We start from the raw sequence: 16929 nt of genomic DNA, 5'->3' as shown, positions 1-16929 counted from the left end.
AAAAATGGTTATAAGTGTACAAAGAATATGAATACATAAATTTCATTACAAATGTCAGCATAATCCTGTTTCATAAATAAAAATATGTGAAGAATTATTGATCTGGTGGTGTTTAATAATATATATAATAATGTTAATTAAATACATGTACATACATACAATATTATAACCATAGAAAATATTTCAAATTCTATGAAACATTTATAAAAATTACAGTGACCTTTTTCAAACTTTGGAGAACAAATAATTTCCAGGTAAAACAAACTCTTCCAACACAAGTGAAAGGAAGGGAAGTTTCTAATTCATTTTTATGAGCTAACATCAAATCTTAAAGTTTAAACATAAAAAGCTATAAATTCACTTCATTTATGAATCTGAACACACAAATCCTAAACAAAAACTAATAAATTAACAGCAATAAATACAATAACCAACTCATTCTTTTCTATAACACAAAGATGATTTAATATGAAGAATTCCATTCACATAAAATATAAATAGTTCAATGAAAAAATCTATATAACTTCTACATATTGACATAAAAACTGCCAAAGTGTATTCAGTAAAACTCAATAAACATACTGATTTTAAAGGTTCTCTCCAATAGTTAACAGGACCTTTATTGATAAAATACTAGAATTATCATAAAAATCAGGAAGAAGACAAAGACATCTGCTGCCATCCCAGTTATTAACGTTATTTTGAAAGTTTGTAGAAATGCAATAAAACAAGAAAGAGAAATAATAAATGAAATATTCAAAAATATAAGAGACAAATTATTAGTATTTGTACCTAGTACCATTGTCTGACTAAAATTGCAAGATGATAAATGTAGGAAAGAAAGTGGAACGAACGATAAATCTCAGTAAAATAATCGTGTAAGGTACATAACAAATAAATGTTTTAGACAATATTGTCAAAACAGTAGCCACGACAAAATAGTTTAGAACAAATTTAACAAGCTACAACAAGATTTCCATGAGGAAAATGTTAATCTTACAAAAGGGCTTTTCAAAAATTAAATAGTATTGTGTTCCTGGGTGGAAGAAAAAAAAAAACAACTACAAAAATAAAAATAATTAGCTTTTTTTTTAAGTGCTTCTTAACAGCCAGAGTCTCCTAAACAAGCATAAGTACCACCGTGACTGGTGTGGCTCATTGGTGGGCAATGTCCTAGGGACATAAAGGCCTCTGGTTCGATTCCCCGTCAGGGCACGTGCCTGGGTCGAAGGCCAGGTCCACAGCTGGGGCTGTGGAGAGGCAGCTGATGCAGGTTTCTTTCCCTCTCTTTCTTCCTTCCTTCCCCTCTCTCTAAACAAATAAATAAATGAAATATTTTCTTAAAAAGTGTAAATATTACCTCATTTAATCGTCATAAAAAATCCCTTGAGGCAGTTCGGTAAGTATTTCCATTTTGAAAATGAGTAAATACTTTCCTTTTCAAGTGTACACAAAATATTTATGGAGCTAGATCTTATTCTTATCCCAAAGGGGATAACTCTAAAAATTATATATTTTGTTTCACCTCCCATCACTGCTTCTTCTTTGCCCTTTGTAGTTTCTGGAAAAGCAAGACATCAAGGGATCTGTCAGAAAAACAAGAGGGTGTGATTGAAATTAGCCATATAACTGAACACCATGTAGGGCTGGCTTGCCTAACATATAGTGGGAATTACCTTGTCTTCTACCAACTCCCTGTGGGCCAAGAAAAGGGACATATAAAAGAAATTCAGAAAAGACCAACAAAATTATTAAGGAGCTGTGAGGCTGATTTATGAGGCACATTACAAGAGCTAAGTACGTGGGGCTTGGCTACACAATGACTGAGGATTCAGTGAACGTCTATGAGTTTACAGAGAGTGTAATCACAGAGGAGAGGCGAGGCATGGAGTTGTCCTGGAGGTGATAATATCGTAGTCACTGCCTTTCATTTGTTCTGTTTTTAATAGGGGGTTCTGTGCTTTATATTCCTCTGGCCTGCTACAGAAGTAAGTGCCAATGTATTTTTCAACATTTTATATAATGAAAAAAGATAAAAGCAACAATTGGAAAGCTTTATAAAATTTTACCTTTGGAATGTAGGGATTTCTCTAAATGTCTTCTGGATAGGAATATTGACCGAGAAGTAATGAGAATATAAACCAATGAACAGCCTAGCTGAGACAGAGAGGGAGAAATGAGTCTCTGGTGCCATATCTGGGCAAGGGAAAGGGAAGAAAGGGAAAAGGAGGCCCAACCAAGGTACTTGCACCTCATAACCCAGTGGAATTTGCCATCTGGGTTGGTAGCCAAGGCCAGCAACTCATGAAGTCTCTAACAGGGTGTCCCCTGACTCCCCAGAGACCTCATCGGACATATGGTTGATTTTAGACAGGAGAGGATCAGCAGCCTGCGTCCTCTCCTTTACACTCTTAGTACCGGGAGAGACCGAGAGAAGGTGCGTGTCAGAGGCATGCACCTCTGATGTCTGATTTCACTCTCTACTCCTGCTGAGGAACAAAGCAGCCTCCATTTCTTTCTTACCTCATCTTATGCAGAGCAGTACAAAATTTAAAGTGAGGTTTGCAGTATCTCAAAAGGCCCGAGAACAGCCAACCATTTGTCCATCCCTACAGTTGATGCTGGGGGAGTTATAGAGAACATGGCATGCTGCCTGTCCTCCAGGGCTCCTGACCAGGAAAGGAAGACAGATGCAGAAACACACACATCATCATTATTCAATGAGTCAAGAGACATGAGAGAAAAGCAAGGAGTGACAGGTGTGCCAAGAGGACAAAATCTATCCCAGCACAGTGGACTCAAGAGAAGATGCCTGGAGGCCGCAAAGCGTGACTTAGCAAAACTATTTCCAAGTGGCTTCACTTTCCATTTCCAATTATTTCATCAAGGAAACCTTTACCCAGGGGCATATATAGCTGACAGAAGAGGGTATAAGTACTGTTTTGCATGCTTGCTTTCTTCTGAAAGAATAATTCTTTACCAGGGAACTATCCTTCCTCACTACTCCAAATATCTGGTGTCAGCTAATCTCCGTACCTCACCTGTCTTATCTCCTTCAGTTGGGTGCCCATTGAAGGCACCTTTCCTGAAACTTTGCAAATTGAGCCTAAGGGAAAAGGATATACCTTCTGAGGTGATAAGGTCATAATGTAAGAGGTTGGGGAGAATTTAAGGATGACATTTCCTGTATATGGAAGAAGCTCGTCTGTGGTAGAAGAGACCAAAGTCACCAGCACAAGTAGCAGCCATCTCAGATTGTTTCATAGCTCATGCGAGGTGGCCCAGGGCAAAACACGGGTGGGGCTGATCTTGGCCTGCACCACCAAGGAAACCCCAGAGCCTGTGCACCTAGTGACAGCTACAGGCCATGTTGGAGCACCACCACCCTGCCTCTGCATGGTTGATTCCCCATGGAGGGTGGAGGGTGGTGGTCAGTGGTCACAGCCAGTCCTTGCAGCTGACTGGTCTGGGTAAATCCTTCCCATTGACCTACAAACAGCAATCAAGTCTCAACTACAAGAGGTGGGAATACTCACCCCACATGAAGAGTGCACCTTAAGTATCCAGCTTGGGTGATAGGGGAGGCTGTGCCACTGGAACCTATAAGACACCTACTACATTAGGCCATACTACCAAGACAGGGGAGTCATAGCAGCCATACCTAATGCATAGAAACAAACACAGGGGGGCTGCCAAAATGAGGAGACTAAGAAACATGGCCCAAATGAAAGAACAGTTCAAAACTTCAGAAAAAGAACTGAACAAAAGGGAGATAGGCAATCTATCAAATGCAGAGTTCAAAACACTGATTATAAGGATGCTCAAGAAACTTAGTGAGGTGAATTTCGACAGCATGAAAAAGACCCAGCTGGAAACAAAGGATTCACTAATTGAAATAAAGAACAATTTACAGGGAAACAACAATAGAGTGGATGAAGCCGAGAATCAGATCAATGATTTGGAACATAAGGAACCAAAAAACAACCAATCAGAACAACAAGAAGAAAAAAGAATTCAAAAAAATGAGGATTGTATAAACAGCCTCTGGGACAAATTTAAGAGGTCCAACATTCACATCAGAGAGGTGCCAGAAGGAGAAGAGGAAGAGCAACAAATTGGAAATCTATTTGAAAAACTAATGAAAGGAAATTTCCCTGATTTGGTGAAGGAACTAGACATACAAGTCCAGGAAGCACAGAGAGTCCTATACAAGATGGATTCAAAGAGGCCCACTCCAAGACACATCATAATTAAAATACCAAAGTTTAAAGATAAAGAGAGAATCTTAAAAATAGTAAGAGAAAAGAAGTTAGTTACATACAGGGGAGTTCCCACAAGATTGTCAGCTGATTTCTCAAAAGAAACTTCTCAGGCTAGAAAGGTTGGCAAGAAATATTCAAAGTCATGAAAAGCAGGGACCTACAGCCAAAATTACTCTTCCCAACAAAGCTATCATTTAGAATCAAAGGGCAAGTAAAGTACTTCCCAGACAAGAAAAACCTAAAGGAGTTCATCATCACTGAACCATTATTACATGAAATGTTAAAGGGACTTATTTAAGAAAAAGAAGATCAAAACTATAAACAATAAAATGGCAATAAATACATATCCATCAACAATTGAATTTACAAAACAAACTAAACAAGTAAGAAGGACAGAAACAAAATCATGGATATGGAGAACGTTTTGATGGTTGGCAGATGGGAGAGGAGTATGGGGGAATGCGTGAAGAGGTGAGGGGATTAAGAAGTACAAATTGGTAGTTACAGAACAGCCATGGGGATGTAAAATACATATAGGAAACGGAGTGGCCAAAGAACTTACACATATGAGCCATGGACACGAAATGGGAATTGCCTAAGGGAGTAGGGAGTGCTGGGTGGAGAGGGGCAAAGGTCAAAGTTCAGGACAACCGTAATAGCATAATCAATAAAATGTAATTTAAAAAAAGAGAATGATGGAGTCCTGATCACTTTGAGACACTGATTCCCATAGCCTCTGAGTCCTAGCAGCACCATTTCTAGTTGTTACTACGTGAATACCACTGCTTCTTTCCAAGAAAGTCTTCCTGCTGAAAGTGGTCCAGTTTCTACCACTTGCAATCAAGAGGCCTGAGTAGCAGCTCACATTAGCAGTGACTCTTTGACTTTTTCATCCTTATCTTGAAGTTACGTTTCTCCTCTCAGCCTCCCCTTTCCAAGAAGAGTCAGCCCAACCTCACTGCTGCCAATTTCTCCTTGTTCTGTCTATTCATACTTTGCAACCTTGGCCAATATTCTTACTTCCCCGTCATATGGAGCTGCTTCCAGCTGCTGCGTATGTAGGTTTTCCAAAGCCAGCTTCCATTTTAAGGTAAATTAAAGTGCTCTCTACCCACAGCCCTCACCAGAGACTCCAACTGATAGGGTCAAGGGTAGAACCTAGGCATCTACAGTTTAAACAAAACGCACCCTGGTGCATTCTCTTGGGCAGTCAGGTGGAACATCACGAGGCTGGGTGACCCATGAAAGCCCATTGACTTGAAGAGCAGAGGAGTAACCTAGACATGGAGCAAATTAACTGTTCAATTGCTTGTCACGATGTGATCACTGTCAGTCTAGTGGGCCTCAAAGAAAGCGGAATGGCTGGAGGCCTGGAAGTACATCATAGAAGATCCGAGCTAGTCTCAGAACTACCCTGAAGGGGCTTGAAATGATTTCATTGCCAAGGTGGCAAGAATATTAGGGGCAGCCCTGCCTGGCCCCTTACACAAGCTGCTTTTGATTTAACTTCATACGGGAGACGGATGAAGTAGAGGCAATTAGTTTCTTCTTTAAGGTTTAGCATTACATCACAAGCCTGTATAATTTTTCTTATAAAGTGTCTTTTCAAGGCAGGTATCCTCAGAGGAGCTGGGCATGATTATCCCACAGGCTCCAACAAAGTTGAAAGTACAGGGGGGCTTTTTTTTTTTTTCAATCCAACAACCAATGTCTCTTTTGGAGCAGTAGAGGGACTCTTCCTTCTCATGAGAGATGACCGGTGTTCTGAAAGTGCATGCTGGGTGGAAAAGGGATTCGGTTGGCTAAATAAAGCGAGTACCTTCCTCACGCCTTCCTTGATGACTGAGGTTTTGACAGTGGCTGAGCTGAACCTGCCTTACAAACGCTCAGAGCCTCTTGTACTTTCAGCCATGATCCAACAGGTGTTTCAAGGTTTTTATTCAGCAGGAAGAAAGTTTTTATTTACCTCAAGCTATTATTTTTATTGTATTATGTCTTGTTTCTACTTCTATCAAAACTGCAGAACTGGGGGTTTAAGAATCAGTGGGTCTCGGAACGAGTAGTCCAACGAACTTTGCCATTTGGCCAATAGTATCCTGCATCCAAACATTGCTGAACTTTTTTTTTTTAATTTTCTTTTCTGTCCCCCTCCTCTTCCTCCTCTTTCTCCTCTTTCTCAGTTCCTCCGTTTCTCCCTCCCCTTCTCTCAACATATTCAAAGAGTGCCCTAAACGGTGACAAACTTCCACGTGCTTCCCTTATGACTAAATCCTTGGGCTTTCGCCAACGCCCCACAGATGGCCCCAAACTTCAGGCACCCCTTTAGGAGAGCTCCTCATTTACAGCCCCGCTCGTCTGCCAGGGCGGAGAAGTGTGGTGGGGAGCGGCGGTGTCTTAGTCCTGGGGGAAAGCAAGGCAGCTTCCAGGAGGAAACGGGGCGTTTCCTTCCCACGCGCTCTAGCTAGCTCTGGGTCCTGGCCTGGGGGCTCCACCCAGCCCCTCCCCGCGCTCTGGGACAAGCCAGTCGCCACACACAGGCACTCGCAGGCCCTGGTGCCGCGCCCTAAGGAGAGCAGCACCCACGGCCAATTGCCATGGCAACCCCGGGGTTCATTCCATTCCCCACCCAGCCGACCCCCCCTCCTCCCAGCGCTGCAGCCAACCGGCTTGTGCGCGTCCCTGGAGCGCACTATAAAACTTGCGCCGGTGGCGCTGGGTAAGGGAGGCGATCTGCGGCCCTGGAGGGAGGCGAGCGGAGCCAATCCTCGGCGTAGAAAGTCTCGTTTTGTAAAAGCGGGAGGAAGACGCCTGAGCGTGCAGAGTGGGTCAGTCATGAGTCCCAGTCTGCCCGCGCAGTGTTTTTGCCTGGCTTTCCTGCTCCTCCGTCTCCTGGGACAGGTAAGTGGCGCACCTCTTGGGTGCCCCTGGTTACTTTGCCTTCCTGGGCGGCGGGTGCTGGGTCCCCAGGTCGCTCCGCCTTCGATTGATCCTGCTGAGAGGTTTCTCCTTCCTGTCTCTCCCGCCCCCAGGTCGCTGCCACTCAGCGCTGCCCCAACCCATGCCCGGCCCGGTGCCCCAAGACGCCGCCGACGTGCGCCCCCGGGGTGAGAGCGGTGCTGGACGACTGCTCGTGCTGCCTGGTGTGTGCCCGCCAGCGCGGCGACAGCTGCTCGGAGATGGAGCCGTGCGAGGAGAGCCGCGGTCTCTTCTGCGACCGCAGAGCGGACCCCAGCGCCCAAACTGGAATCTGCATGGGTAAGCCTGCCCCTCCTGCCGATGGACCTCTTTCCCGCTGTAACTGCAGCTGTCCCCTCTTTCCTCTCCTCTCCCCGCCCCTTCCCAGATGGTGATGCGCAAATAATAACAATAGTGAGGCTGCAGTAGATGATGTTTATGGAGCACTTACTGTGTGCCAAGCATGGGGGGAGAAGGTTGCGGGGATTGGGGGAGCGCCGGAAACCAGAGGTGAGAAGCACTCGGTCACTTGCACCTAGAGAAGACTCTAGAGAGATGGGGGGCAGAGCAGAGTTAAGGGCCAGTGAAGTCATTTCCTTCGGACATTTCCAGGGGGCCTCTAAGCGGTGATGGAAGCTTAGGCTTCCTCACTGGCTCCCAGCTCCCCCGACTGCAGCCCAACAGGTCTGTTTTCACACCTCTAATTGTACTGTTTGAGCCAAAGCCTCCCCAAGTCTCCTGGGACAGCTATGTAACCCCTGTCTAGGCTGTGAATAAAATAAAATGCAGGCAACCAGCCAGTGCAGGCTGGTGCGACTTAATTAATTGGGCATCAGTTTTCCACGTGGTGCTCCATTTAGTTGGAGGCTGGCCCTGCATCCCTAAATTAGAGGCTTGGAATAGCCTTTCACTTTATTCTCAAAGCTAATAATGATTTTTTGTGCTGGAATGCCAAGCACTTCCAACTCTCTGCCCAATTTGACCAGTTAACCTACTTGGAGAACATGAGTGCCTTTTTTTTTTCTCGGTGATTCTAAACTGCTGGATTAGGAGAATCTAAGGAGTTTCTTGCAAAAATAACTTTATCATAGGGAACATGGCTATGGGAGCCTAGGACGGTCATTTCTGAGTGGTACACCTCTTTTCTCATTCATAAAATGAGTGGCAGGACTGGATGGTCTTAGGTTCCTGCTTGCTCTGGGAGCCCTCCTTGAGGTTATCTCTCTACTGAGATAAGAACCCAGATTCTCTGCACTAGAAAAAGAACAGCTTGGGCTTTGGAACATGGGCTGCCAATCTCAAGTAGCTTGCTCAAGGCATTATGGTTTTGTTTTCCTGTCCCACCCCCTCTCTGTCCTGCTTCCCCCACATTCTAGCAATAGAGGGAGATAACTGTGTGTTCGATGGGGTCATTTACCAAAGCGGAGAGACCTTTCAGCCCAGCTGCAAGTACCAGTGCACCTGCCAAGATGGGCAGATTGGCTGTGTGCCCCGCTGTGACGAGGACCTGCTTCTCCCCCAACCTGACTGCCCGGTTCCAAGAAAAGTTGAAGTGCCCGGGGAGTGCTGTGAAAAGTGGATCTGTGACGCAAATGACACGGAGGCATTAGGGGACCTGCATGCCCTTCCAGGTGAGAAACTCGTGATAGCCGAAGGTGATCACGGCACAGGAAGCCTGTGGGCAGGGAGCATGGGAGCTCTTTCAGATTTGCAATGAGAAACTGGCCTCCATTTCTGGCCATTCAGCTGTGGATTCCAGATTGCCCACTGAGCCCAGCGCATCAGGGGTTTGAATCCCAGCCAAGTGACCCAGGTACACACAGTTTCTCCCAAAGAAAGGGAACCTGCTGACTTCAGTGCTTCTTGTCAGGAATGGGACTGATTTTGTCTTATTGCATGACTACGATTTATATTTTAGTCCATCTCACTTGACCTTTATTCACATTAGAAAGACAAAAGTAAAAAAAAAATCACTCTATTGTAGATTCTGTAGCCATGGGCTCTCAAGACCAGCCTCCCTAAAGGATGCTTCTTGTTGTTGGACAGGTGTCACAGAGCAATGTCACCTTTCCAGATGCTGTAGGAAAGGTCAAGTGGTACCTCAGGATCTTTGTTTTGCTTTTTTTGTTTGTTTGTTTGTTTCATCTTATAGAGGAAATAATTTTGGGGAGGGAAACTCAAGAGCCAGTAGAGGATATTTTAAAAGGCAATAGTCAGCCAGATTATATACACTGGTTGTATGCAGAGCTTTGATTGCTTAGCCAAGAGATCAGAGAGGAAGCCTGTCTCGTAGAAGAGAAGATGTGCCCCAAGCCATGATGTGTTATGATACTAAGTGCTGAGACAGAACTTTTGGTGATCAAGGCCCCAGTGTCTGCACCCCACAACCCAAACCACCAGCTCCGGCTCCCTAAGGCAAAGTATGCTTTCATCATTGCTTTGGGTTGGTTGGTTCTTCTTACGCATCCAATTAAAGTTTTACTGTGATTCTTTTTCTGCACAAGATCACGTATTGAAAACACTCTAGTTTATGGAATGGTTGTCAGTGCTAAACTATTCTATATTCTTAAAATCACTAAACTTCTTAAAGACAGGTGATCCTGAGCTTCTTAAGGACAAGTTAAACAGTCATTCCACAAAGATTTCCTGAAGGCTTACAATGTGCCCAGCACTGTGCAACCGGTCAGGGGTTTACAAATACAGAGAGCGGTTCTGTCCCTGAGAACGCCTGAGTTTTAGGAGATGCAGAGTTGGCTGAGACCTTCTTTCTAATGATGATGGATCCCTTCCTTTGAGACCCCCACGTTTTACTCAGCCTAGTTGTCTCTCTTTGTATTCCTCATAGCCTACAGGACAGAAACGACTCTAGGAGTCGCAGTCTCTGACTCAGGTGTCAACTGCATTGAACAGACTACAGAGTGGAGCGCATGTTCCAAGAGCTGCGGCATGGGCTTCTCCACCCAGGTCACCAACAGGAATCCCCAGTGTGAGATGGTGAAGCGGACCCGGCTCTGCATGGTGCGGCCCTGTGAACAAGAGCCCAGGCAACCAGCAGATAAGGTAGGGGCCGGCAGGAAGCCTCCCATTACAGAGGAGGCGGCCTGGCCTCTTTGGGGTCCAGGCTTTGGAAAATCACTGCGACGCTAGTTGACTAGAGGTCAGCTCTAGCTGGGAGCAAATCTCAGAGAAAAGACAGAGAGGTTCTTGAAGTGAGTGAGGTTACCTTCCCCCCCACTTCTTGAAATATCCCAAGAAACTCACAAAAGGCTCCCAGGCAAAGAGGGAGAGGCCAGACAGTCACCATAATGTCCCCAGTTGAGAAGGGAATGGCGAATCTCATTCTGTTCCTGGAAGAGAGTGACTGCTCAATTGCCAAGTGTAATTGATTTTAGAGAGGCCATTTCTTATTCTTCTCAGTTAAATTTATTAGGGTGACATGGGTTAATAAAATTATATAGGTTTCGCGTGTACAGTTCTATTCTACATCGTCTGTATATTGTATTGTATGTTTATCACCCCAAGTTAAGTTTCTATAGAGGTCGTTTCTGACCTCAGTCTCCTTCAGCCCTTACGTTCAATCTGTAATGAGCAACAGAGTAGAAATTATATCCGCCTTACTCACCCTCTGTCCCCAACATCCTGCCTGATCTGTAGTGTGTACTTGATAAAATGGTGTTGATGAAAAAATGAATGGCTGTCTGGGAATTAGTTTCAATGTTTTAAAAAGCTCAGTGGGACTAGTATACTTGCCAGCATAAGGCTATATTTGCCAAATAAAATAGCACAAATTTTTTCCTTTTTTGCTGGTATTATATCAACTCAGTGTGTCAACGCTGAGTATAAGGCATGCAGACCGGAAGCTTGGACTGCTTCCTGATGGCATCACAGGCTTTCTTACTAGAACCTTCGATAAAGGCAGGGCCCCAAAATTAAATCATTCCATGAACCCTTGTGCAAACCCGAGGCCAAAATGAAACAGTCCCTAGCAATGAGAGATGTACACATCTTTGCACTGAGAAACTATCAGCTGATGCTGAAGGGTGCAACTCTGGCTTTAAATCCCAGCTTCCCACACGAACCAGCCACGGGGTCTTGGGCAGTGTTCTTGACCTCTAAGCCTCAGTTCCTTCCCCCACACAATGGGGTCATTGACAGTACCCACCTCAAAGGTGTCATGAGGATGAAATAAATTGACAAAGTGGTGGATATAGATTGCTCTGTGGACATTAGGCATCTTTACTTAAAATTTCTATTTATTGCTAAAATAAGAGTTCCTAGTAGTTGCATTCATTATATGGCTGCTGAGCTATATGACTTTTGGAGGTCCATCCTAACTTTATGTTTCTTTTACCAATTTAGAAAGAACACCTAGAAATGCCCTATCCTTGAAATTATATAAGCGTCCCTACACTTAAGGACATACATACGTGTTACATGGTCATGCAGGCTCACAAAGAGTCTTTCCATCTCTCTGCTTCCCTCTGTGTCTCTCTCTCTGTCTCTCTGTGTCTCTCTCACACACATAAACACATACATACATGCACACACACAAAGGGATGTTGCTGGCTTTGTACTTTTTTGTGGGTACCAGCAAGAATATACACTAAATATGAAACGTGAAAAAGGAAAGAACAAGAAGCCCTTAAATATCATCAAGGACTCAGTAATTTCCTTATTAAGTGAGGTTTTTCCGTGGCATGCCTCCAAAATTTTGCTATTGTTGTTTCTTTAGCCAAAACTTATAGTTTATAGTTGCACCTATTTTAATACTGAGATTCTATTTATAATATTTATTTATGGTACATATACTCATAAAGTTTCTAGACGTTTAGTTGGAATCTAGGCAGATACTAGCAGAGCAATCATTACTTTATCCAGAGAGCCTTACATGTGAGACAGTGCTTGTCGAAGTGTGGCCCCCGGCCAGCAGCATCATAGGAACTGCATGAGCCTGCATACCTACAAGCCCAGGTACTGCGGATCTGCAGCGATGAACTTGTTGGAATGCAAATCACTGGGGTCTCGGTCAGACCTTCTGAATCAGAAACTCTGGGTGCGAGGCCCAACGATCTGTTTTAGCAAAACTGCCAGTTGGCTTTGATACACGGTAAAGTCTGAAAGCCACTCGTTTCAGAGCACTCCAAGTCTCCTCACCACACAAGCTGTGGACTGTGCCTAGGAAGGTCAAGAGCACCAGAGAAATGTGGCATGTTGGTAGGTGAAGAAATCTAAGTGGGAAATAAACCTATCGTCCATTCCTTGCTGGATTATTAATATTGGGTTCCTCATCAACCATTACTAATGGAATAGTCAATAAATTCTCCACTTACTTTGCCTTCATGGAGAATAACCTGAAATCTCATTGTTTTGGACATTTGTAAGGTTGGATAGTACAGTAGAAGAAACGGGCATTGCATCAGAGAACTTCAGTTACGAGATGTTTTTCCTCACTTTAGCCCTTTGAGCTTTCATTTGTTTATCTATAAAACTTGGGCAATTGTTTTGCACAGTAACAACTGCTCCTTGTATGAGTGAATGTTGTTGATAAGCTCACATGAATTAACATTTGAAAAATATTTGAAACATTAGTAGTTTTGCAAGGATGCCAGATTTCTTCTCTTTCTCTTCATGATGCCTGAAGAATGTATTTGGCTAAAAATAACACCAAACCCTGTTACAGTGGCTTGAAAATATAACTTTTCTAATCAGACATATGCTTTTGCCCTCATGTTCACCTCCAAGGTCACAAGGTGGCTGTGCACGGTTGGCCACGGTTTCCACATTCTAGGCAAGAAGGAAAATGGACGTAGGCTGTAATAAAGAACTGGACCTGTCTGCAGGGCAGGGGATTTCTCAGATCCCTAGGCTCCTGTATCATTGGCCAGTACTTTGTCACAAGGCCGTCCCAAGCTCCCAGATATTCTGGGGGAAGCAAATCCTTTTAGCTGACCACATTACCCAAACAAAATCAGTATCCTGTTAGCAAAGAAGAACGAGCAATGGCTATTGGGCAGGCAACTAGGAAGTTATTCCATACCCCAAAGTGGTCCCTGGGAAGAACCGTGGCCATCCATTGCATCACACTCTTTCTTCTTTCTTAGAAAGGAAAAAAGTGTCTCCGTACCACGAAGTCCCTCGAAGCCATCCACCTGCAGTTCAGGAACTGCACGAGCCTGCACACCTACAAGCCCAGGTACTGCGGGGTCTGCAGCGATGGCCGCTGCTGCACCCCCCACAACACCAAAACCATCCAGGTGGAGTTCCAGTGCGCCCCAGGGCACATCATCAAGAAGCCCGTGATGGTCATTGGGACCTGCACCTGTCACAACAACTGTCCTCACAACAACGAGGCGTTCCTCCAAGAGTTAAAGCCGAACACCAGCCAAGGGAAAATCTAACCTGAGTCCCTGGAGAAGGGCGCACACCTACAGAAGCAAACCGTAGCTACTGTGTGACCTGTCATCCAAAGTACATGAGAAAAATGACGAGAATTGTGACTTCACCCCTGAGTCCTATGTATTTTCTGTGGTCATATGAGGTCAGTTACAGCTGTCTTATTTTTAAATGAAAGATATGATTAACTGTCAACTTGGAATCAAGGCAAGCTCCGGATAGTGCTTAGGGATGATTTACTGTTCTATACGTTTACTGCCGATGAAAATTTCTATCAGTTTAAGAAATCGGATATAGGTTTTACTGTATAGACTGCACCGCATTATACTTCCCTTATTTTGTTAGGTATTAGTGCAATTTCCAGAGAATGTCACTATAATGAAGGACACAGTAAAGTCCAGGGTCACAGTGATCATGTCATCATACAAATATTTCGCCACCTACTGAGGTTTCACTGGAGGGCATCTGCTGAGCTCTTTGGGAGGAGCTCAACCCTGAACTTCCAAGTCCAAGCTCCAAGGAAACAGAGCTCTTCAACTTGAAATCCAGAGTCTGTTAGGTTTTTTGTTCAGTTGTATCCTAGGAAAAGAACTCTTCCCACAGTAGTACAATGTCACAGTTAATTGAGTGTACTAGTATTATCAACTTGCTTCACTTCAAACAAATTGACCCCTTTCTGATAGAAAGCAGCAGAACAGAAAACTCCCGGTCAAGCAGAGATGACCGCACACTGCCACCCCCGCACGTCTGTACGCACCGCAGGCTGCCGGGCTCTCGGGGGTTTAACTCAGCAGAAGCAGAGCGTGCCGGCAGGCATCCTCTCCGCTCCCTGATGAGTAAATTGAGGCCCAACGCACCCGATTACAACCTTTGATGATTTTTAAATGTGCTCGTAGTGAAATTTTTCAAACGAAGAACCAAGCCAACCTAAGTGGGAGGGCATAATAACACAAATTTTATGGGAGTTTAGAATGTATTATAGACCTGCCCATAACTTCCCCGTGGGCACTAATTATGCAAACTCACAAACAAGGTATGTGTGGAAACATACGCATATCTAATTTGTCAGGCTATAAAATAGGCTACAAACTTAAACGTATACATTTTCCTAATGTCACCATCCGTGTTCAACTTTTCTCCTTTAAAGTATTTATAGAAATATAAATTATACATTTTTAAATATTCTTTTTACTTTCTCTACTTGTCAGCAACACTAAATAAATATGATCTTATCAATGTGTGACTTTGCTATTACTTTGTGCTTGTAAGTTCTTTATTGAAAATACAGATTAAATAAAATTTGCAAATTCAATCAGGCCCCAGGCACAGTATCCATTGAAAACAAAGTAGATACGTTTAGATGGGCGTACAACTTCTCATCACAAGGAAAACAAGAGACAGCTCTTCCTAAGTGAAGGGGTCTCTCCGCCAAGGCCTCACATGTTCTCTGCAGAGTTGACTCACACCAACAACTCAAGCCCTGATTTTTTTTCTGGACAATCTGCTATCCACTTCTATATATTAAAAATTGAACTTCGTGTTGCACCAATCGAAACTCACCTCTCTGGCTTCCGTATTCAGTTAAAGGGCTCTCCATTCTCCCAATGACCCAGCTTAAAACACCAACTTTATTTTGATCAGTCTGCTCTTGCTCTGACCCCAGCAGAGCTCATCTCCAGCAGCAGCGCAGAGCAGAGCCGTGAGCAGCAGTAACATACGCTGAGTCAGAGGTAACATAAGCTTCATGCTTTTTAGCTTCTGGCTCCTGCTGGGGGGTCTATGCCTATTCTTCCATAATTTTTAAAAAATTTCCCTCTTCCCAACTTCACCTCCTCAATCTCAGTTTCTTTGTCACCCATGTCTTCAGCTAGTTTCTATTTGTCCTTTCGGACAGATTGGAAAGCCAATTGGACTTCAAAGGAAGTTATCAAGGGGAGCTACTGTGTATCCTATACTTTGTGCTAAGAACTTGACCTTCATTATATTGTTTATTTTGCACTATAGCTTTACAAAGTAAGCTCTCCTCCCTCTATTACAGTTGAGAAAACGTTTTTAAATTTAAGAATAAATGGTTCAGGGCTGGAGACTGGTAACAAATGATAAGGGGACTAAATGGTAGTAGAAAAAAATACAATAAAAAAATTTTAAATAAGTAAAATAAAAATAAATGCTTAAAAGAAACTGGTGGATCTAGAGCTCAGACCAAAGTCCTTTGCTTCCTATGTTAAGCGATGGCACGGACCCATGCCAGAATATCTGCGAGACGGCCCCGTGTTGTCAGTAATGGCAACATGGGAACATCCAAAGGTCCAGCAACATAGATTGGTTAAATAAGTCCTAGTACATCCACTATCCTGAGAAGAACAAAGCAAACTTTAAAGTGAAAATGTCAGAAAATATGTTCCCCCCAAAAGGTAAGAACTACGAAAAGCATGGTTTGGTTTGGTTCAAAAGTATCTATGAACATGAATGAAAAGAGAACTGTTATTTGTGATTGTGTCAAACTGGTCTTATTTTTTCCCGTTTTTGTGATTTCTTTTTTACTAACTTTTGATAACTAAGAATACGCTACTTTTATAACCAGGAAAAAAAAACTACGGCTGAATTCACAAATGCCTTCGAGCAAAGTTCCCCTCATACCTCTCCTCACACTGAATTGGCGGCTCCTTCCAGCATCCAGCACATTTATTAATTCATTCATCATTTTGTTTATTCAAACAACGCTTACTGACAGCTCCTGTGTGTCTAGCATTGTTTTAGGTCCTGGGAATACAGCCATGAAAAGAAAAAACACAATAAAATAAATGAGTTACCTCGTCTCCCTGGAATCTACACTCTGTTGGCCAAGGCAGGCAAAAAGCAATAAACAAAAAAAAGTCAAACAAGATAAATATCAAATAGCGATAAATAAACTCTAGGAAGATCATTAAAATGCAGTGATCGAATAGAGAATTTCTGGGCAACTGACTGAACTCAAAGTGGTCAAGGAGGTTCTTTGTGAAGAGGTAACATTTCATCTTGGATCTGAAGGACCCAGATTAGGAGAAAGAATCTTCCAGGCAGAGGTAACAGTTAAAAAAAAAAAAAAAAAAAAAACCAGTGTCAGGAATAAGCCTGGAGCTTCCTTAAAGATCTGTGTGCGAGAGAGCTGCTGGTGAGGGGAGGGGAGAGGGGAGGGGAGGGGGAGAGGGCTCACACCTGCAGGGCTTGCTGCTGTATTGTACTTCTCACACAGTGTTACAATTGTTCCTTTAAATCCCAATGCACTAAGCATCTTAAGACCAGCCTTTTGGCCTTCTTTGTATCTGTCCCAGTACCT

The 16929-nt window shown here is 43.6% G+C and overlaps 1 protein-coding gene across 1 annotated transcript; it reads left to right on the top strand.

The window, feature by feature from the left end:
* The first annotated feature begins 6973 nt into the window (after positions 1-6973).
* On the top strand, positions 6974-14861 carry CCN3 (cellular communication network factor 3). The gene is made up of 5 exons (XM_045204885.3): positions 6974-7160; positions 7292-7517; positions 8594-8848; positions 10063-10277; positions 13319-14861. The coding sequence occupies exons 1-5, from the start codon at positions 7095-7097 to the stop codon at positions 13613-13615; spliced, it is 1059 nt and encodes a 352-aa protein (XP_045060820.3). The 5' UTR covers positions 6974-7094; the 3' UTR covers positions 13616-14861.
* Positions 14862-16929: the final 2068 nt, after the last annotated feature.

This window comes from Desmodus rotundus, chromosome 8, assembly GCF_022682495.2.
Source record: "Desmodus rotundus isolate HL8 chromosome 8, HLdesRot8A.1, whole genome shotgun sequence".
Classification (NCBI taxonomy): Eukaryota; Metazoa; Chordata; class Mammalia; order Chiroptera; family Phyllostomidae; genus Desmodus; species Desmodus rotundus.
The sequence above is the reverse complement of the archived record's forward strand: the minus strand, read 5'-3'. Positions and strand labels throughout refer to the sequence as shown.

Coding starts and splice junctions, on each gene's coding strand:
- CCN3 (XM_045204885.3), top strand. CDS start 7,095: ATGAGTCCCAGTCTGCCCGCGCAGTGTTTTTGCCTGGCTTTCCTGCTC. Junction 7,518..8,593: donor CCAAACTGGAATCTGCATGG/GTAAGCCTGCCC, acceptor CCCACATTCTAG/CAATAGAGGGAGATAACTGT. Junction 10,278..13,318: donor CCAGGCAACCAGCAGATAAG/GTAGGGGCCGGC, acceptor CTTCTTTCTTAG/AAAGGAAAAAAGTGTCTCCG.